General features: G+C 36.7%; 2 protein-coding genes across 2 annotated transcripts; both read right to left on the reverse strand.

The window, feature by feature from the left end:
• Positions 1 to 554: 554 nt before the first annotated feature.
• On the reverse strand, positions 555 to 1,040 carry LOC108868693 (gibberellin-regulated protein 12-like). Its single transcript, XM_018652339.2, has 3 exons — positions 969 to 1,040; positions 851 to 881; positions 555 to 736 (listed from the first exon to the last, which is right to left on the reverse strand). The coding sequence occupies exons 1-3, from the start codon at positions 1,038 to 1,040 to the stop codon at positions 555 to 557; spliced, it is 285 nt and encodes a 94-aa protein (XP_018507855.2).
• A 6,962-nt stretch (positions 1,041 to 8,002) lies between these two features.
• Positions 8,003 to 17,294, reverse strand: LOC103967090 (kinesin-like protein KIN-12E). The gene is made up of 22 exons (XM_009380336.3): positions 16,729 to 17,294; positions 16,365 to 16,520; positions 16,190 to 16,273; positions 15,934 to 16,053; positions 15,397 to 15,510; positions 15,207 to 15,299; positions 14,907 to 14,996; positions 14,706 to 14,776; positions 14,206 to 14,280; positions 13,995 to 14,082; positions 13,709 to 13,767; positions 13,396 to 13,459; positions 13,080 to 13,145; positions 12,470 to 12,628; positions 12,270 to 12,374; positions 11,769 to 12,004; positions 11,351 to 11,420; positions 11,198 to 11,254; positions 11,048 to 11,110; positions 10,502 to 10,561; positions 10,337 to 10,416; positions 8,003 to 10,147 (listed from the first exon to the last, which is right to left on the reverse strand). The coding sequence occupies exons 1-22, from the start codon at positions 16,978 to 16,980 to the stop codon at positions 8,155 to 8,157; spliced, it is 4,155 nt and encodes a 1,384-aa protein (XP_009378611.2). The 5' UTR covers positions 16,981 to 17,294; the 3' UTR covers positions 8,003 to 8,154.
• Positions 17,295 to 22,012: the final 4,718 nt, after the last annotated feature.

Raw genomic sequence — 22,012 nt, forward strand, 5'->3', positions numbered from 1 at the left:
AAGAATATAAAAAACAACACATTTTTAGAGCGCGTAACGCCCGTGATGCAAAAATAGGAAGCACACTATGCTGATGAACAGGAAGCAAACTTAGTATAGATTGAATTTACTCTATTATCATATGGCATTTTAGTCCTGGAAAACTTCAAACTAATAATTTATCGCTTTATCAGGGATTCTCATTTTGCGTCAGTTTGCTCTTTATGTTGTCAGGCTTCCTCCATCTGCTGGTGTAGCTTTTGTTCATCATCCTTGTAGCTTTCAAGCTTCTGATTCTTTTAGAGGTGGTTTTAATGAATTTTCTGTCGTCTAGATTGGATTGAGTTTCATATCGTTTGGTTGAAGTGAGAGAATGCGCAAAAAAAGGAAAAAAAAGTGTAGATTACTTTGACACCATATCTAACAAAGAATTCATTTCCTTATTGATGAATATGGTAAATAGCAATTATTCCAGGTAGGCTCTGGATTGGATTTGCAAGAACAAATCTGCATTTTCAATTCGTAATAGCCGGTTAATGTAGTTCTTAAACGTTGTGTAATAAACTCGTTTGGCTTTATGGGCACTTGGGACCTCCTTCTTTCGTCTTCCAGTTGTCATAGCATGGACATTCTTTCTTATGTCCATATGTGCCTGATGGAACACATAGACATTTCTGGCAGCACATGCTGCAGAACTCTATGCATGGGTTCCTATGTGAAGTTTCAGAACATCGGTAGTCACATGCCGCTCCACATTCTGGTTAAAACACCAAACAAATAATATATCAAGTAATTTGAATTTTGTATCAATTATGTATTAAATTAGCTAAAATCATTTTAAGAACAAGAGTTTGACAAGTAATATGCATACGCTCAGGACGAAGTGATCCCTCGCCGCCAGCCTGCGCAAAGAAAATGTATTCAACTTACAAGATAAACACGCGGAAAAGGGATGCTTAATTTAACAACGAGTGTCCGAGAGTTCTTACCATGACATCAATGGCACAGCTCAAGGCAAGGACTAGAAAGAAAGCAATTGGAAACCATGAGAGCCTCGCCATGTTTATTGACTACAACTTTTATGCCTTCACTCTAGTTTCAAGGAGAATGAAGCCTCACCTAGGTTTACAATGCATGTTACCGCTAGATAGGTCCTCTTATATACACATGTTTCCTTAACGGACGAAGATTCTCTACCATCTGATTCTCATCCTCTTTCAGACCTTCCTCTCATGCATTGTTTTTTGTCTTAATATCTCTATAAAAAAAATCAATATAAGATGTTGATGTGGCTTAACCGTGACCGTTCAAATAGAAGTGCATGGAAGGGTAAATAGATTATGAGGGTAGAGAATCCTCCTCCTTCCTTAATTGGGTATATGCAAAATTAAGACTTACACTTAAATAGAATCAGAGTATTTAGTTATTTCTCTAATTAAAATTCCACCTATTATTTTTTCCCTACATAGATTTAACTAGTTTAGAATATCCCCATGTCAAAATAAAAAGATAAATCTAAAATATATTTGGCCTGAAAAATTAATCTTCTTAGCAATTAACTATTAATTAAGAAAGAAAGTCTCATTAATTTTCATCCCAAAGATTCACAATTATATTTTCCAAACCCGAAACACGACGAATCAACCTTTCATATATACATATATGCTACCTTAACTAGGTAAACACAAAATTGAAAAGCATACTTAATTAGCGTTGAAATTGAATTGCGACGCGGCCTGGAGGAAGGAGACAAAGGCGGGTGGGGTGGGGTATTGCGAGAGATTTGGCTGAGATGAGTTATGTTCAGAATTTCTATTTAATATTATGCAAATGTAATCATTCGTAATTTAATTTTAATAAAATCCGATCTTTTGGGGAAAAAAAAATTTAGTGTCATTATATGATAATCTTCTCAGTTATAATTCCACCTTTTAAACTTTAAGATTGTCGAAAACCATAATTACAAAGTCAACGAAGCCCACACTTGACCTGATGGGCTCATCCCCCCTCCCTCTAGAGTCTTGGTGAAACACTTATGGTACTATTCACTTTTAACGTTAAGGACATTTTTACTTTAAAAAGTTACTCATGGTACTATTCAGTTACAATACATTTTTGTCATTTTGATTAAAACTTAAAGTTTTCAAGTCCTTTTAATTAGTTTTCCTAAAAAAAAATTTGGTGTATAGATGTGACCAATGACCAACTCGAGTGAGCTATGATATACTTTGCTAGACACGGCTTTTGTAAGAATATCCGCCAGTTGATCTCCAATCTTAAAAAACGGTACATAAATCAGTCCAACTTCCAATTTCACTTTGATAAAATGTCGATCCACTTCAACATGTTTAGTTCAATCATGTTGAACTAGACTGTGAGCAATGTCGATTTCATCCTTGTTATCACAATCCAACTTTTTGTGGTCTAAAACTTAAGTTTGAAAGTAAACTTCGTAATCACAACAATTCACAAATGCGATGAGATATACCTTGAAATTCTGCGTCAACGACTAATTTGACAACAACATTTTGTTTGTTGCTTCGCCAAGCAACTAGATTGCTGCATTCAACAAATGTGAAATGGCCTGAAGTTGAATGTGTGTTAGTGATAGAACTTGCCCAATCTGTATCTGTATGCCCAGAAACGTCCAATTGGCCATGTTTTGAGAACATAAGTCATTTCCTTGGAGCAGCCTGCAAGTATCTCAAAATGTTATTATGGGAAAATAAAATATCCCGACTAATGAGAACACGCCACTTATGAAACTTATCAAATATGACTACTATGTCCTTGATGGAATATGCATACCATTAGTCAAACCCTAACAGACTAATAGGCCACATTCTCTATGAAGGCCATAAAAGCCCACAATCAATAGACCCCCATCCAATTCATTGCAAACGATCCAAGTCAAACGTCATGCGACCTGCGCAGATTACCCTAATATTTAGGGGGGTGCATTCAATTGGGAATTGAGAGATTTTAATGGATTTATAAATCCACGGATTTTTATGGAGTTTAACTGATTTGTAGAGATTTCATGTAATGTCATAGGGAGATGTGAGATTTGTGGATGCTTAAAATACACTACAAAATCTTTTTAATTCTCTCTAATTCCTCAACTTTTTCAATCTCTTTAAATTCAAATTCTAATTGAATACACCTGGAATATTATAAACTTCATTAAAATTCTAATTGAATACACCCAGATTTCTTAAGATTTTAATAAACTATCTTAAAATCCTGATTGAATACACATTGAATTTCAGATAATCACTTAAAATCCTAATTAAATACCCCTGGATTCATTAAAAGAATTAAAATCCCTTAAAATCTCAATTGAATACACCCGCCTTAATGAGCTTATCTATCAATCTCTTAGTATGGCAACTCTCCGAAACATAATCCAAGATTCTCAAACGAATATTCCTTCAGGTAACTATAGGACTCTAATGCATATGCATGGTCCATCTATACATACTTAAGGTTCAAAAGCAATATTAGGTTTGTTAAAACACCATCCTTCATAGAGAGGTGTAATTCAAATGAAAGTATACATCTTGATTAGGAGGTATGACCCAAGATATGCGTAGCCCATTTGAATGGTTGCATAACCAAAAGTCACCTAATCCCTTGTATATAGGAAAGTTTTCTACAGATTATAACTAATCAATATCGACAAGTGCTTTATTGCCGACATTTTTTTTAAGTCAATTATCCTTATTTTTTGTAGTAAAATTGGTTTATTGTGTTCCTTTTCATAACTTTAGCCAATATGAGTGTTTAAAGGCTTTTAATGATAAATCGAATTTTGAGAATAGTATTGTGAAATCTCTTATATTGCTATAATATGTATATGTATGTATGTGTATTTCTGTTATTATTCAGCTTTACTATTTCACTTTCGTATCACTTTGGAATTATTTGTTATGAATCAAAGTCAACGCCAATTAAAGCTTGATTTGTGGATCAAATATTAGAGAATAAATCAAATTGTAATTAATGTAATTGGGTCCTAAAATTTAGCTATTTGCCTGCTAATTTACTTGAATACCATGACCCGGAATGTCCACCTAGACATCTGAATCGCAATGTGCTGGCCGACACCTGGAAGGTGACAAAGCCATAAAGTATAGTGATGTGGAAAAAATGAATAAATTAAAACCTAAAAGTGACTAATTTAGAGTGCGCATGTGAGCATGATTGAACCCATATCACACAAGTGATGTCAGAGCATAGAACACAAGTGATGTCAGAGCATAGATAAATTGCAATAAAGAAGAGTAAGGACATTTATACCAAAATGAGGAGTCCCCTACATAACAGCTTTTTCCAACAATCATCATCATCAAGAAACCTCTGCCACTAAAATCCTGGCAGGGCGAAAAACAAGGGTGCGTGGGTCTGAAAATAAAGTTGTACTAACATTTTTCTTCTCTTATTCTATTCAGGGGGGTTCAAAATTCCCGAAGATCAATATCTTTAGAGACGTTTATGTTCGATCCAGGGATGAGTTGGCCAAGTCCCTTCATGCAAGTATTCTTCAATTGTAATTACTAACTTATGCATTCAAGTATCGTGGTTATTATTTGAATGTTATTATTAATATTTCATGTTATATTACACAGGTGACGATGATAGAGAAGAGGCAATTGGTTCTTTAAGATTCCATCTCCTAACTTCCTCCCGAGACTCCGCTCGAGTCTGTGGATCCCCCTGAGGATGCGGGGTTTCAAATCCTTAGAGACCTTGGATCAGACTCTCTGGCGGAGGCTGAGGGTGTATTGTAGGGGGATGGGGAATGCTCGGCAGTAGGAACTTAGAGCCCCTTCATCATCATAGTTAAATAATGAGGTGATAGCTTTAATAGCAAAGGTGGCCGACCTTAGGACTAAACTCGCCTCATATAAGAGCCAGATGTCACTGATTGTACAGGCCCTCAGTTAGTTCGGCATTCGTCTCCTGGATCTTCGTCCGCCGTCGACATCCGAGCCCCTCTAACCCGAGCATGCCCAGAACTCTACCCTTCAACCTCTGAGCCTGTCCTTAACCCCGAGACCTTTTTGCCCCAAGATTTCCAACCACTTCTGAATGACAACCCCGTAGATTACTCCGCATTATTTTCTTAGTTTTTTACTCCCTTAATTTTTTAAACATTTTCCAGGTACATACATTCTATATTTATTTAAATAAATTATTTTTCTCTTCAATACATTTTATAATTACAATTTTATTTTATTATTTTATTAAAAAAAAAATATATATATATATTCTTTTTGCATGACAAATTTCTTCATCTTGCAAAATTCTAGCGAGGAATATCTTCATCTCGCAAAATTCAAGCGACTAACAAGATTTCATCACACAAGAATAACTTATCGTCGCGCAGAATTTCTAGAGACGAATATTAGTCGTCCTATGTTTGTATCCTGGTATTTTGTGTGACGAACACATTCGTTCCTAAAAATTTTGTGAGAAAAAGGCTAAACTGGCGCGCCGTGTTCTTGCGACCAATGATATTGTTCGTCACGCAAAGTCTTTCTTCATGATCTTTGCATGACGAAGTTTCCGTCGCACAGACGTTTGTGCAACAGAAATACACTTTGCGCGACCAACTTTTGTTTGTCGCTCTAATAGTTAAACGTAGTAGTGAATCTTGATTACGTGGTACTTTGTAAGAATCTTGATTATATTAGTGGTACTTTGTAAGAATCTTGATTATACTGTAGACTAGGTTTAGGAATTGAGTTTTACGTGGTACTTTGTAAGAATCTTGATTATACTAGTGGATTGGACTCAGTGGAGAGTCCCTGGTTTTTTAACCGAGAAATGGGTTTTTTTGGCCAAAAATATCTTGTTTTCAAAATTATTTATATTGTGTCACATATCTCACATACATATACATGCTACATGTATTGTTTGAATATTTAATTGGTATGTGCTCACAATCATGCTCACTTGACACATTAATAATTCGGAACAAACTGAGGCCTTGCTGACTAGGATAGCTTTTGGTATTTGAAATTGATTATTGAAACTTTGATTTATTGACTTACAAATCTATCTTAGTTGGCTAGCAGGCTTGACTAATCAGTCCAGCAGATTATAAAATTTATTTACAGGATATTCCGCCTGATACCAATTTCAATTATGCATTAAGAAAACCTAACCATCAAAGTTGCATGTGTTAACTCATAAGTAAGTGGTAGAACTATATAGATTGTTAATGGCGACAGCTAAACCCTAATGCCTTTTTCATTTGATTTTCCTAAAGACTATTTTAATTTCCTTTTTGCCAAGTTTTGGCTTTTTAATTTAAATTGTTTTGTTTCTTATTTGTTTATCTTTTAAATTTCACAATCTAAATCTTTTCCTAAAAATCTGTTTTAATAGTTAATTAAGGATTAGTTTAAATATAATTATTCAGTCAATCTCTGTGGAGAACAACCTTATTGGAGCCACTTATGTGACATCCCACATCGCCCAGGGGAGTGATCCTTATGTTTATATTCCCATCCTTACCTAGCACGAGGCCTTTTGGGAGCTCACTTGCTTCGGGTTCCGTAGGAACTCCGAAGTTAAGCGAGAAGAGGGCTAGAGCACTCCCAGGATGGGTGACCCTCTGGGAAGTTGCTCGTGAGTTCCCAAAAACAAAACCGTGAGGGAATGGTAAGCCCAAAGCGGACAATATCGTGCTACGGTGGTGGAGTGGGCCCAGGAAGTGGTCCCCCCCCGGGCCGGGATGTGACAACTTATACTACAATTACCTTGTTCTTTTACAAGTATTTGTAAGTGTTTTTATCTATATTTTTGCAGGTGGTAAAGATCCTATCAAAAAATTGGTGCTGCTGATGGGAATTGAGCAAATAATTTGTGTTTATCATATTCTTAATCTCTCTGTTACCTACATGTTTATGTGGTGATTTTCATACTCTAACCTGGGGTTTAAAACTCGTTAACTCTCTATGCATGTCTGTCCTACTCCAGTGACAAACTCCGGTGAAAACCATTGAGTTCGATGACGGCTAAGGGGGCTTTTTCCTCTTTTATGTGTTTACTGTTGCGAAACTTCTAACTGCTTTGATGTAATGTGAAAATAACAGGATTTAATCCCAAGATAATTCGTGTCCCAAGTGGGGAGGTTGATAAGTAAACTTTGTAGCGGCTTTGGATTTACTAGTTGATGAACATTTTTGTTCAAATTCTTGCACATCATAAATATCTTATGACGGCTTCGTCGTTAAGTTGGCTTGTGACGTTATCTCACAATGGGGTCATGTGGTCAATTTAGTGTCGGCCAACACACCACGTCCTCAACTTGTGTTATTGGATTCAAGGTGTGTCAAAGACCAGTTTTTAGATTTTTTGAACACATATTAGTGTGCATTTAGCATTCAGTTGCGTATAAGTATGCATTACATTGTTTATAAAATTGTATAATAATTCAGTGATTTTCTATGTGATTGAATATAGCAAGTATAACCTCTCTTTTTTTCCAATACTTTATTTCTAATCAAATTGAAAACTAAAACTAAATAGTTAACAAATGAGCCCATTACTTAAAAGTTTTCAATATTTTCCATTCACAAAAACTTTGGAAAAATGAAACTTATTTGGTACCCTTTTTTTCAAATAGAAAGAAGAACAAAAACATTAAATAATATAAGATCCATTCATTTTACATATGGGAGAGACAAATTAAGAGATGTATCAAGGTGCATTGACAACAACAACAAAGCCTTATCCTACTAAGTGGAGTCGGATATATAAATCCTAGAAGGCCACTACGCTCGGTTTTGTGTCACGTCTTCCGTTAGATCCAAGTAATCCAAGCCCTTTCTTAGTGTCTCTTTCCAAGTCCTCCTAGGTCTTCCTCTATCCCTTTGACCTCGAGCTTTTGTCTCGTAATCACATATTCTAACCAAAGCATCTGCAGATCTTTGTTTCAGATATACAAAGTTCATTGACAAAATCAAAATTTTAAAACAGATGTATTACATTCCTGCTAGTTTGGAAATTCGACTGCTTCGAAATTGCACTTTGCCTTGTGCCAACGCTTTCTATTTAACATGAAAAATGAAAAACAACAAAAACTTAAATGTAGCAGTACACAATATTGTTGGCTAATCCGAAACACAAGAGAGGAGTGGTTGCCAGTAATTACAAGTGTAACAATCAAAGCATCCTCTCCTCTTGTGGAAATACAGTAATTATCGATCGGGTTTCGTCAACTGACAGTTGAATCGGCCTTACTAGCAGACATGACCTTGCCTCTACGACGTATTTCCTAACACTCTCAAGCTCTTCCTTCATATTTTCTGATAACAAGCATGGATGAGACCTTGTCTCCAACAGCTGCATTCTCTTCTCGGCCGCTAAAACCCTTGCTTTTCGCAGCTCTTCCAACTTTCGTAACTCAGTCTGCAAGTCTTCCTCCAAAATCTTTGACTCTGCCTCCTTCAAATCCGACTCACACAAATTCTGCTGGTACTCAACTACCAGGCTTTCAATTTCAGTCTTTCCGTTATCTCTTACTTCCAACAGCATTTCCTTCTCTTTTAACACATTCTCAAGTGCAAGTTCCATCTCTTCCACCGACTTCACAGCTTTCTGCATTTCCACTTGTACAGCTACCATCTCACTATCTACCTTATCAGACTTTCTGTTTAGATCCTCAAGTTTCCTTCTCTCGACTCCAAGATTTTCTCGACATTGCTTCATCTCCATCTGCAGTTTAGTTTTCTCTTCCGCAGACTTCAGTAACTCGGTAGCTTTACCTCCCAAATGCCAATTTTTCTGTGAGGGGTCTATCTTCTCAACATTATCTATCGCAAAGAGAACCTGTTCATTCTCCTGTTTTCGGTTTTCATCCTCTAGCTTTGACTTCAGGCATGCAAGACTTTTCTTTAGTTCGACTTCAGATTGTTGCATTTTCATCTGTTCAGTAGCTATTTCATCCTTTTGTGCTTGTAGGCAGACCAATTCCCCTTTCTTTTGGTCCAGATACGCTGTCGAAGCTGCTACCCTTGATCTTGCCCGAGCTTCTCGTTGCTCAAAGTAAACTACTGAGGAAGAAAAGTTAGATAAGGAGTACTTGAGAGCTGACAACTTTTTGTCAATCAGATTGCTATTTTCTTTCACTTTTGCAGAGAGGAGTTTATATGATTCAAAAAGCTGCTGCTTGACCTGAACTTCATTCTCCGTTACTTCAATTTCTCTTGAGAGTTTTTCAACCTCAAAAATTAATTTCTCGATGGAACCAAATAAGGCAACTGTTTTTGCAGAATCTAGAAGTTGTTCATCTGCTTTTTCCAGATTCATTCTGGCCAAATTGAGATCTTCTGAAAGCTTTACTGTGGTGAGATCTGATGTGTCCAGTTCCATGTCAGACGCAGTTCCAACATCAACCTCATTTCCAGAATCCCCTTCAGTGTTAACTGTGCATATACCGGCGGTAACAAGCACAGATTTCAACCCCCCACTTTCAATTTCCGCTTTGACTTCATCAGATATATGGCCGAGCCTAGCTTGCGTATTCAATCCAGACAAACCAGATTCCTCCATTGAGACTGCTCCTCCATCAGAACCAGAAAGACTATTATTGCCAATAAAATTCTTTCCCTCCAGAGACATAGGAGATGCAAGCATCCTTTTGAGTTCATCCCTCTCTTGCATGGCTCTTTCATACAACCCCATTAGTTTCTCATTTTCTTCATGCAAATCTACAAGTTGATGCTCCAAATTCTCAACCACTTTAGTCATCTCAGCCTCCTTTTCTTTGGCAAGTTCCACAAAACCACCACTATTACTGTGAGCTTTGATGCCGTCATGAGAACATTCAGATTTGTTAATATTTCTGTAACTAGTCTCTGAAGTGGCCCCTTCATATAATTCAATGAGTTTATTGTTATCTTCAATCAAAACCTTAAGCTTCATACGCAGTTCATCATTTTCTTTAGACAGGATTATTGCTGTCTCATGAGCTTCAGCTTCTCTTTGACTTGCAGCACCAATGGCATCAACCATGGTTTCCAGTTCCAGTTGATCACTGAAATTCATAACGGGCACAATAGCTGAGGATGAAGGAAGCTCAACTTGATGTTTCTCTTCTTTCGTGGCTCTTGACAATCGCTCTTCTTCAAGTTTTGTCATCAAATCATTGATATTCCTGCAAAGTTGGTAAATAATGTTAAGAGTAGAAACCTAATCACATTATAACATAGCAAATAAAAAGGAGAAAGCATAAAATAGAAGACCCAAGAATTTGCAAAAGATATGACACCTATTTCATAAAACACAAACTCTCAATAGCCCCTCTTCACTCAGGCAAATGGAAGATATAAGCTGAAACGATTACCTTTCCAAAGTCTCTTTCTCTTCAAGGCAGAGGTCCAGTTTCTTCTGGAGCGTGTCAATTTCTGATTGGTTATGAATGGCCTGTCACGAACAATTTAGAATCATATATGAAAATCACTTCTATCAATGGAAATAAAGCTCAACACAAACTGTTTGCATGTTTTACCTGCATACGGAGAAATTCATTCTCCTCCTTAATTGAAGACTGCCAAGGTGATGCTTGTTCCTGTTCACATAGATGTAGAAGAAAAAGAAAAATCATATAGAAGAAAAAGCAACAAACACAAAAATAAAAGCAGAGAGGGTAAAACATGGTGTAACTTGAAATCCAACCACTTTTAGCGTGAAACTCAAGAACTCAAGCACCTCCAATCCAAAAAACCTAGTGTTTCTTTGAATTTGGGACACAACCATGATCATTTATTCGGGAAATATAAATCTTAATTGAAAGTTACTTTAGTTCAATGCTCTTCAAACAACATGATGCAGGTGCAAGATGATTAGATGTTAAAATTAGGTCACAGTAAAAAATTAATTTGATGTCAGACAATGCTGCTCACCATGACCCTGCTGTACTTTCCGGTTCAACAAGTTATTGAGACAAACAACTCTCACAGTAAGTTGTCACACATTTGGAAAGTAAAAAATACAACTCAGAAACTGACCAACCATTATATATCATTGGACAAGTAGGAAATAAATTGCAGCGAACCTGATTGGAGATCAGCAAATTATCATCATTTTGACCTTCCATCACCACATCCTGATTTGTATTCTATAGTACAAATGATATGAAAACTATGTCAAGATAAAATCCTTTGGAATAACTCACCTTCAAACTTTAAAACAATGCATGGAATACCTGAGCTGTCAAGGACTCTGATTCATGCATGAGTTTCCAGTCGAGAGCTTCTAATAACTACATGTTAGTCACAAGAAGAATGTTCAGTTCAGAGGAAAAGGAAAAGGAGCAATGATAAAAGTCAAACAATTTTATACTAAGCAATTTCTTTACCTTGTTTTGTAGCACCATGATCTGTTCATTCATTATATCTCGTTCACCTTCCTCATAAAATGACTTCAACCTATAAGAATGTAAATAAGTAATATTCAATCTCAAAAAATCACTCCAGTAAATTTTAGAGAAATTATTCAGCATATAAGATTAATAGAATAAAAAGCAACAAATCTATGTAGTATTTCGATGTAAAAACAGTTCTTTTTCAAATGGATGACGTAAGTGAATGAGTGTTTCTGAAACTGATACATTTTAGTTTTCTATAGATAGAATCAAGATAACTTTATGTTAAGTTTAAAACCCTTGAAACTAGTGTATCATGATTAATTCCACTACTGTATGAGTCTCACTAGCAGGAAGAACTGTATATTGTGAAAAGGATGGCTCGCATGGCTTAATAAGAACAAAGACATGCCTTCTGATTTCCTCCTTTAGCCGCAAGTTTTCCATCGCAAACCTGGTCACTTCTTGGTTACGATCAACCTGGGCTTGTAGAACCTCAATTTCTTTCAAATGCTCCTCCTTTTCTTTTAGCAAGTGTGTCTCAGCTGAGATCTTTCCACAGGCAACTGCTTCCAGCCTTTTTATTCCAGCTTCTCGAAACCGTAGCCTCATCTTTAGGCCTTGAATTTCATCCTCTCTTTGTTTTGCCTGGTTCAGCACCAGGTTTATATCCAATATTAATATTTGAATCATTTAATAACTAAAGAAAGTTAAAATTAATATTACAATGACCAAAACTAAACAAAACTTAAAACATAATGGCATGACTATAGAAGCCGTATCCAAAATCAGTTTTTGATATGGAATTAGACATCATGAAGAAAAGAAAAATCTTTTTGTGAAATAACCAAGGGATCTGCAACAATACATAAAAGCCTCTAAAATACCACGAGGACAATATTTTCATACATACCAGCTGCAAAGCTGCCTGGCTTTCAGCAGCCAATGTCTCCAATGCAATGTCTTTGTTCTTTTCCCTCCGGAAAGCTCCAACAAGGGCAACTTCATAGTCTTTTTTCTGAAAATCCAATGAATTTATTTATTAACCAGAAATTTTCAGAGATACATACTTTCAAATTTTCGACTGTACAAGTCAGAAAGAAAGGCTGATACCTGAGATGTCCTCTTTACAGAAGCGAATGGACTAAATGATCCATTAGGTCCTTCCCACTTAAAAGATCCTGGAGATCTTGGAAAGCTTACAGCTAACATATCATTGTCCTGACTTCCAGTTCCTCCATTGACTAGTCCTTGTAAGTGGGATACTTCTTTCTAGAAATAAATGAAGGTATGCATAAGATAGAATGTAAATCAATAAAAGCTATGAAATGTTCATTGTTTCAACTTAGAAGTGTTAACTTAGTAGAGTTTATCTAATTTGAATCTAGAAAGTAACTCTATTCAAGAAACAAAGCTGCATAATAGCCTTCCAGCAGAATCCTTGGTGTTTGATTACCCTATTCGAAATCAGCATTCAGTATAAAGTTATCTTATTCATAGTAATTATACCATGGCTATCAGTGGTTTTATGCTGGCTCCTATTAAGGTGTATGTGAAGTCATAAATTCTATAATGATTAAACCAGTGAAGCAACAAGCCCCAACCTAATCTTTCAAGAAAGATATCCAAGCAAAAAGGCCAATAGTTAGCAAACACAATCTATATGACAAAATTATAGACAATGTGGTATTCCCCAAAAAACAGAGAAGATCAAACACTATACCTTGAGCTGTTGAATTTGCACCCTCATGGCAATGACATCTCCAGATGCATCTTCATTCACAATTGCCTGAGTAAACATAGCACAATAACTGACATAAACCTTTTATCCCACTAGTAAAGTAGTACCAAAATGCTCAGTCAAATCATTCCTTGATTGCACTTGTAAAACTCAGTCCATTTTGAAATACAAGAAGAATGCAAATAATAAGTCTTGTATTTAATGTTCTATCATCTCACTATTTACCAAAATGTTCAAAGCAGAAAAACCAATACATTAAGAGCGTGCAAGCAGAAAACAAAAGGAAAAAGTATTATACATTGTTCTTAATGAATTTAGCACGCTGTGCAAACTTCAAAGTGCTCAATGTTTCCAACGAACAGCTGCAAAACCCCACATAAAACATTAAGCGTGATTGATCTTGTCATAAAACATATAGAAGACCGTAAACTGTAATGTTCAACAACAAGAACTCTACAAGATCAAAATTAAAACATAAAACAAGGCTTCACAACCAATAACCTCTAGGAACTGCAAACATAGATAAATAACAAAGGTTATGATTACATGGTATAAACGGAAAGCAAAAGTAGCACAACAACAAGAAGTGTAAGAAAAGGAGATTTACTAACCAGCTTGAAGGACTAATATTTGCTATTATAATTGTCTTTGAATTCCCTCCTAAAGAATCCTGAAAAGGAAACAAAATGGAGTTTTCATGTTACACAGAATCAGGATTATACAAGAAATTGAGAATTTCCAAACAACTAGGCTTACACGTCCAAATTTGTAGCCCACAAATACATGATGTTATCAAACATATATTTCTTCACTATGCTATCTATAATACTAACCACATATAAACACAAATGAGAAATAACTGAATTTGATAGCATTGTATATAATATCACAAGATACCTGAAGCAAAAAGGTAAGCTTTGAATCCCTGTATGGAACATGAAGTGACTTCCCATTCGACATGTTCACCAGATTCATAATCACTAGTCTGAAAATATAAAATTCAGTCAGCAAATGAATTGTTAATTAATTTAGCACTTGACATCAATGATAACAAAATTTTTAGGAAATTTCTTTAACCACAAAAGGCTAAAGATTAGAGGAAACATACCCCAATGTTGAAAGAGACTTGTTGATATTCGTAGCTTCCTTTAGACGCTCACCTTCAGCCCCAGAACTCTTTTGTCTGCCATGAACACATGGACAAATATCAAACTCGACACTTTCATTCACTACGGGAATTGAATTAATGATGTAGTATTTCCCGTATTGATACTGGGAGCAATGCATAGATATGGAAAGTCATACTTCCCCAGAGATTCACACTTAATCAAAATGTGCAAAGAACTAAATAGAAAATAGCTTCTTATAGCATACATTTTCAAAGCTTGGTAGTTTAAATAAAGGGCAACCCCAAGCCAACAAGGCTCCCCGCTTTGCAAGGGTGGGGGGGGCAACGTCTATCGTCCGTAGCCTTACCCTCGGTTTGCTACAAGGCTGTTTTCACAACTCGAACACGTGACCTTTTGGTCACAAAGGGAGCAACCTTTCCAGTGCACCAAGGCTCACCCTACCAACCCCTTGTAAATAAAATTGAAAATTCACATTTACCTTTCAGACCCTGCTAAGTCAACAAGATTAAGCCGAGCAAAACGATGGTGAGTTACTCCTTGGCATTCCCTCTGGTAAAAAAAGATCAAACAAAATTTCAAATTAACGAACACTTGAAAAGAAAAAAGAAAAGTAAGCCAAGATTGTTAAACTTCAGTAAGGAAAATAAAATAAAATAAAAAAAGAGAAAAATTTGCTCACTTTGCTTTCAATGATGCACGTAAATACACTATGAGAGCGACTGCTAGCACGATTCATATTAGTAGCAGCTACTTTTCTGTTAGCTGCACCCTGTAACAAAATAAAGTTTGGTACGTAAGCAAATTCACAGTAGAAAATTAAACGCCCACAAATTCAGCATGAGATAGAGAAACTTTTCTATCAATATAAATACCACAATTAAGATTCACAGAATGACTGCAAAGCAGTATTCTACAAATTACTAATTCAAATGTTTAAAGTTTAAACGACATGAGAACATTGAGCAGAGGTCTTATATACTTGAATAAGTTGTTGGATAACATCTCGAGCACTTGTCACTTCAACCTCTTTGAGATTTTCCACATAAACTCCTTTCTTTATGTCTTCTCTGATCTGCAATATGCTCAGGATATTCAGAACAAAGTCAATTATTATATATTTTTATTGATACTGTAGAAACAGAAAATTCTCTGTTGTATGCGATCCATACCTGCAAGTTGTTAGATGAAGGGTCCAAAAGGTCTAGAATTTGTTCGTTGTATATTTCTAAAAAAGAACATTTACAAATAAACTTTAATTTCTCATCCCTGCCAGCCTCTTTTTCCTGGTACTCCACAATAAACAAAGAAACATGCATTAGTATCTTGCAAAGAATATTAAGCATAGATAAGATTCAATGTGCAACTCCCATCTAACTTTCAGCTTAGAATAGAACTAAACGGTGGAAAGTGAGTTATGTAGGCAGCCTAATGATTGTGTCTCGATTAAATATGACTGTTTTTCAAGTTAAGTGGTTGTGTTAATTTGATTACTTGACCACTAAGGCTAGGACCGATATAAAAAGAACAAATCCCTTCCCAAATACAAAAATAGTTAAACGTCAAAAGCTTTTATATAGTGAGCGAGTAGGTCATAAGAAGCATTAAGAAAGAAGGATGCTTCGGAATGAAAAATTGCCTCCTAAAAATGTTGCACTATCAAAATACCCTGGTAGTAAGTTATACCACTGGTTCTACAAGTCACACACCTTTTGAATTCTTGAGAACAAATATCCGAACACTCTAGGTGTCATCCCACAATTGACACTGTGCCTTCCAGTGCCTCCCTCAATATCTCCAAGCATTGTGTGGGTCTTCCCACTTCCAGTCTGCATAGACACAGTTAAGTCATATGAAAACATATCCTCCAATCTTCATATACTTCCAAAGACAAACTAATCACCAAGAAAATATGCACACAAACAAGAATATTTATTGTGGAAACAAAAAATGTTGAAGACTCACTTGGCCATAAGCAAACATGCAGCTATTATAGCCTATCATGCAGTTGTCCACCATCGGCAATCCGGCCACTTTGAACAGTTGCTCCTGCGCATGACAAACCTCAAATGAAGCTCACGTCCGAAGAAAGAAAAACCGTCAAAATTGCAAAAACACACAACCAAATGAGAAAACTAACCTGGCTAACATTCTCATCTGCAACAATGTCAAAAGTAAACCGCGACTCGGGATGGCCAGTCCAAGTAATTGTCTGACAGCTCTCTTGCCGAACGCATTTGCCATAGCCTTGCACTGATATTTCAGCGGTGCTAAGCGGACGAACCCGAATAATAACCTAACCAAAACAGTTTCACCCTAATCGCTTTAATTTTAAAATCAAAAGCTCAAAATATGAGTTAGAGATTTAGGAACCTCAAAACTACATCAAATTCAACACGAATCGGAGAAGCAAATTAAGATTCGAAGCACAAATTAACCTTCATTTGGATTTAACAAATTAATTTTGGAAATCCATAGAAGTAATGTTTCTTTGTTCAAGGTACCTGCACATTGTGGTCTTTCCAAAAGGAAGGGTCTTCATGAAACTCGAAGCTCTGGTTTGAGGAAGTCGGGGCGGCACTGGCTTTTCCGTCGTCATCGTCGTCGTCCCAGTCTCCGATGCTCCGCACCGCCGAGAAGCTCTCTTTGGACGCGGATTTGTGGAGATTCGGAGTGCTCCGGACGGGGTCCGAGGAGTGGTCGTGGAACCCGAAGCGGTTCTTGATGGCGCTGGCGGTGTCCGATATGAACGGCATTTCGGGTCGGATCGAAGTGAGTGGTTCGGGTCACAGAGTGGGAGATGAGCAGATGGGAGAAGTCGATTTGAATTTGGGGGGGGGGGGGACTGGTTAGGGTGGAAGTGAATTTGAATTTGGGAGAGGCGATGGGGCGGGGAAGGGAAATCTGTGATCGGACGGTGATTACTGGTTTTGATGAACGGTCGGGATGATTTCAATTTAAAGATTTGGACCGTTTGAATTCTGGATTCAAAATGTTCACGGAGCCGGGTTTTTTTATTCTTCGCTTCGCACAATACTCTAGAATAAGGTGATCATATTTTTTTTTAAAGAAAAGGTGATCATATAGTGATTAATTAATTAGATGGAAAATTAATCATGTCTCTGTAAAATGGGTCTCGAAATAATTTCAAAACTGGATGGATTCATATCTTAACTGTTGTTTAACAAAAAAAAAAAAAAAAAAAGATCTTAACTGTTAAGTTTATTTTAACCTTAAAGTACAAAAGTGGTCCGAGATGATTTAATATCCAAATGGAACGTGCTATACACATATTTTTATTTATTTTTCACATACTCTTTTAATTTCTGGTCGAGAATTGGATGAATTAAAGAATATCAAGTGACATAAATTTAAAGAGTGTAAAAGATCAAAAAGGGTATGCTTATAGCACATATGTTATCCAAAATGTGTAGAGTGAGTGGTGCTTGAATTTTTTTTTTTATTTTGAAACTTATTGCCATTGTAATAATGAGGTGGTGTAAATACAAGAACAAGGAGGACTTGATAATTTTAAAAGGCATTATAGTGTGAGAGGATGCCCACAGCATTGTTAGGGTTAAACTACCTAATCATGGAAGTAAGTGAATGCTAAACAAGAAATCTCTAGCCTTCACAAAAAAGAGAACGCTCATCGACATGATTCAAAAGTTTTTTAACAAAGCATCATGATATGGAATAAAATTCTAAATCTATTGAGTTGAAGCATGAGTTGATCACTAAGGCAATTGAAAATGAAATAACCTAATCAATATGATTGAAAGCATTGTATTATAGAATGAACATATTGCATTATAATTGCAACAGAATAGGTTTTCTCCTAAATAGTACATATACTAGGGGACCATAACATGCGACTAGGAGTCTCACATGGTCTATGAGATATTCAAAGACAATCATTGTTGTCTTCACAAAGAGGTGGGTTGAAAGATGAGCTTTAGGGGTAGTCAATTTGGATTTCAAACAATTTTAATGGACTTTCTTTAGGTGACAGATTTTAATAGATTTTACAATTCCATATAGATTTTGACATATTTATAAGAATTTCTATTATAAAATTGTATGGATTCCTTCTTGGATTTCCTAGGATTTTGAAAAATTGAGATTCATACACAAAGCAGTAGGATCATTTTTAATGAAATCCTCCGACTAGGATTAACCACTCCAACTTTCAGTTGGGTTTATGAACTAAAATTAAAAAATAAGAATCATAAAGGGAATTATTATTGGCACTCCAAAAATCTCACTTTGAACTCCAAACTTTCTATAATTAGAAAGAAAAATACACTTGTGAGAAGTGTAGAATGAGATTTTTGGACTGCTAATAACAGTTTCCACAAAGAGAATTGTTATTAATGTGATTAAAAGTTAGTGATTTAGATCCTTTTATTTTGCTTCTTATTTTTATTTATCTAATTTTTTTTTTCTGTAACTTGATTTACATAAATATATGAGTTAAGCCCTGTAATCAATTAATTTGTTCAAAATTTGGAACATTTGAGGCCGGCACTATCAATTAGTGATCAATTCTGTACTCGCATTTTTTGGGTGGAGGTGTTTTAACCAACTAGGGTTTGGAGCATTGAGATTTTTCAACTTTTGTAGCTTGAATTGTGGTTATACAGCAACCGGGGCACTGCTTATGTTACTACTCCTGTATTGGAACCAACGCAGGCACGCTATGAATTGAAGCTCTTCAACCACTGGAGCTTCGATGATATCTAGGTTTCTGGCTATTTTGCTTAAATTTCGTATCTTTGTTCTCCAGAATCTATGACGAATTTGATGAAATATTGAATTAGGGATTTCAGATATTTTTCCTTCAAGTTATGAAAAGGGAAAAGCTCAGAAATTCAAACCTGCAGTTGGTATATGTGTTTACGATTACATCTTGCATAAAAAAAATTATTTTAATAGATTTTTTAAGTGACAAATTTTCAAATTATTTTAATAGACTCTAAATTATATACGGGTTTTGACAGATTTATATGGATTTATATTATAGATTTTTATGGATTTGTATGGAGGTTTTTCGTAGGATTTATAAAACATCACTAGATCACCAGTACAACATAGATTGAATTTCTTTGAGATATTTAAGCAAGCCAAATATGCATATACTTAAGGACCGAGAGGCCAAATCACCAAACCCAAGTATATTCTCTTCTTCCTCCTGTCAAGAAGGAAAGGGCCTTGAGCTTATTTATGAAGTGCAGATCACCTCAATGAATGGACTACGAGGAGGGAGGGAGTTTTTTCCTTAAGCACTTTCCAAACGTAATTTATGAACAAGACAAGGTATTACAATGTTTATAGTTATTGTCTCTGCACCGTCTAATGTTTATAGTCATGGACTCATCAAAAGGCAAAAACCCACAGCACTGACGGCGTTGAGCAGTTTTCGACGTTGTGCCTGGCGTAGTTGCTCCAGATGCCATGTCTACGCTCTGTCTGAAGTAGTTGCCTTGAAGCAGTTTTGAGACAATTTACACATCAGACCAAAGTGGATCACCATTGGTTGAGCATGGAGCATTGAACCGGAGGAAGATGGGAGACACAGTGACGGCTGACAAGTAGGAGGAGAATGGGTTAGAGCATGAATTGAAATCCTCAGGGTTTGAGGTGGGATTCCTTTTAGTCTTGATTATATGTATTTTCGCTCACAAATCCAATGAAATCTAGGGATGGGTTCGGTTCAAAACGGTTCGGTTTTTTGCCAAAACCGAAACCAAACCAAAATTTCGGTTCGGTTCATTTTTTTTTCGGTTCGGTTTTTTTCGGTTTCGGTTTTTTTCGGTTCAATTTTGGTTTTTTTCGGTTTTTTATTTTTATTTTTAAATGATGTAAATGGAAGGAACCTACCTATCAACCTCCCAGTTCTCATATATCAGAGAATTGAGAGCCTCAAAATCCTGAATATATTCAAGTAATTCAACTACTTGTGATCAAGCAGAACGAATTCAAATTTTCAAAAGTTAAGCAAATACATAAACATATATTCTTCAAGGAAATGTACATCACCAGGATTCAAAATTCAAAAACTTTAAAATTTACAAAATCATGAAATAACTCAACAAATTAACTGATCGATGCAAATCGAAAAAAAAAAAAAGCAATTGGGTTCTTCTAAATACCATAATCGGACTTCAATAGCGCATGCCCAGTGCCCACATTCAAATTCATAGTCAAGTCCACAATAGATCTAGAAAATTCCAAAACATATTTAGAGAAAAATACAAACTTTTTCACCTTAAATTACATAAATTTCAAATGGGTAACCATACAATTAAAAACCTATGAACTGACAAATAAATAAAACCACAACCTTTGTTGCAGCGATATAGCCATGATCGTCGCAAGCTCTTTCAATTTGTGACATCCCACATCGCCCAGGGGAATGATCCTTAAATGTATATTCTCATCTCTATCTAGCACGAGGCTTTTTGGGAGCTCACTGGCTTCGGGTTCCGTAGGAACTCCGAAGTTAAGCGAGAAGGGGGCTAGAGCAATCCCATGATGGGTGACCCACTGGGAAGTTGCTCGTGAGTTCCCAAAAACAAAATCGTGAGGGAATGGTAAGCCCAAAGCGGACAATATCGTGCTACGGTAGTGGAGCGGCCCTGGGAAGTGATCCGCCCCGGGCTGGGATGTGACATTTGGTATCAGAGTCTAACCCTGGTCGCGTGTGTGCCGACGAGGACGTCGGGCCCCTAAGGGGGTGGATTGTGACATCCCACATCGCCCAGGGAAGTGATCCCTTCCGGGTCGGGATGTAACAATTTGGTATCAGAGCCTAACCCTGGCCGTGGTGTGCCGACGAGGACGTCGGGCCCCTAAGGGGGGTGGATTGTGACATCCCACATCGCCCAGGGGAATGATCCTTAAATGTATATTCCCATCTCTACCTAGCACGAGGCCTTTTGGGAGCTCACTGGCTTCGGGTTCCGTAGGAACTCCGAAGTTAAGCGAGAAGGGGGCTAGAGCAATCCCATGATGGGTGACCCACTGGGAAGTTGCTCGTGAGTTCCCAAAAACAAAATCGTGAGGGAATGGTAAGCCCAAAGCGGACAATATCGTGCTACGGTAGTGGAGCGGGCCCAGGAAGTCGTCCCACCCGGGCCAGGATGTGACACAATTCTTCTTTTTGTCAGATCTCGAAAAGGGCGAGGGAAAATCATGGTTTGGAAGAAGGAATTCGCGAGGAGGACAGGAGAAGACTGGAGAGAGAGTGATTTGGAGGAACAGAGGAAGGAGAGAGAGAGGGAGAGAGAGAGAGAGAGAGAGAGAGAGAGAAAGAAAGAGAGGAAGCAAAGGCAAAGAGGAAGCAGCGGACGGAACAGAGAGGTGTTTGAGATCTGAAATGAAATGGGAGTGAGACAGCTAGGGTTTGTAAAGTTAAGAAATTTTATAAAGCATTAAACATAAGAAACCTATAAATAAATTACTGGTACAATTATAACAACACAAAGCCTACAGTCAAGTTGGCTTGCAACAACCAACCCCAACCAGTAGGGAAAGGGTTCAAACCCCGACGACAACATGTATTTTTTAGTATTTATATATGATTTTTTTTTCGGTTCGGTTCAATTCGGTTCGGTTTCCAAACCTCAAAAACCGAAACTGAACCAACCAAATTCGGTTTGGTAGTTTCAGTTCGGTTTTTTTCGGCCTCGGTTCGGTTTGGTTTTCGGTTTTTTTCGGTTTTCAGTTTTTTGAACCCACCCCTAATGAAATCCACAACTTAGGTTTATAATCACTCTAAAAATATCC

The sequence above is a fragment of a genome, unplaced genomic scaffold (genome assembly GCF_019419815.1).
Source record: "Pyrus x bretschneideri cultivar Hongxiangsu unplaced genomic scaffold, Pyrus_bretschneideri_v1 Contig67, whole genome shotgun sequence".
In the NCBI taxonomy this organism is placed as follows: domain Eukaryota; kingdom Viridiplantae; phylum Streptophyta; class Magnoliopsida; order Rosales; family Rosaceae; genus Pyrus; species Pyrus x bretschneideri.